The 255-nt window shown below is 51.8% G+C and overlaps 1 protein-coding gene across 1 annotated transcript in view; it reads right to left on the bottom strand.

Annotated features, from left to right (window-relative positions):
* The window catches only part of LOC119590410 (protein FAM200A-like), a 19,691-nt gene that overhangs the window by 2,355 nt on the left and 17,081 nt on the right, over positions 1–255 (bottom strand). Inside the window, exon 4 of the mRNA XM_037939078.1 lies at positions 6–210. Coding sequence (XP_037795006.1) covers positions 6–210 — 205 coding nt within the window. The remainder of the gene's footprint in view (positions 1–5; positions 211–255) is intronic.

Consider the following 255-nt stretch of genomic DNA (forward strand, 5'->3'; position numbering starts at 1 on the left):
ACTACAGTGCCGTCCATGAGGCGGTCCCATCCTTCATCGTCTCCCTGGGGGGATCTTGTGCTGGCTGTTTTTGGCGTTGCTTCTTAGGTCTGACCGAGGTATCTGGTTTAGGAGCTGTCACAGAGATTGGGAGATCTGGAGAAATCTTTATTAATTGCTTGTCCACGGCAGTGTCATGTGATGACTCCCCTGTGGCTGTGGGGGTGGTATCTGGAGATTTTGCAGGGGGCTGTATGACATTTAAAATGCCCCAGG

This window comes from Penaeus monodon, chromosome 27, assembly GCF_015228065.2.
Source record: "Penaeus monodon isolate SGIC_2016 chromosome 27, NSTDA_Pmon_1, whole genome shotgun sequence".
Taxonomy (NCBI): domain Eukaryota; kingdom Metazoa; phylum Arthropoda; class Malacostraca; order Decapoda; family Penaeidae; genus Penaeus; species Penaeus monodon.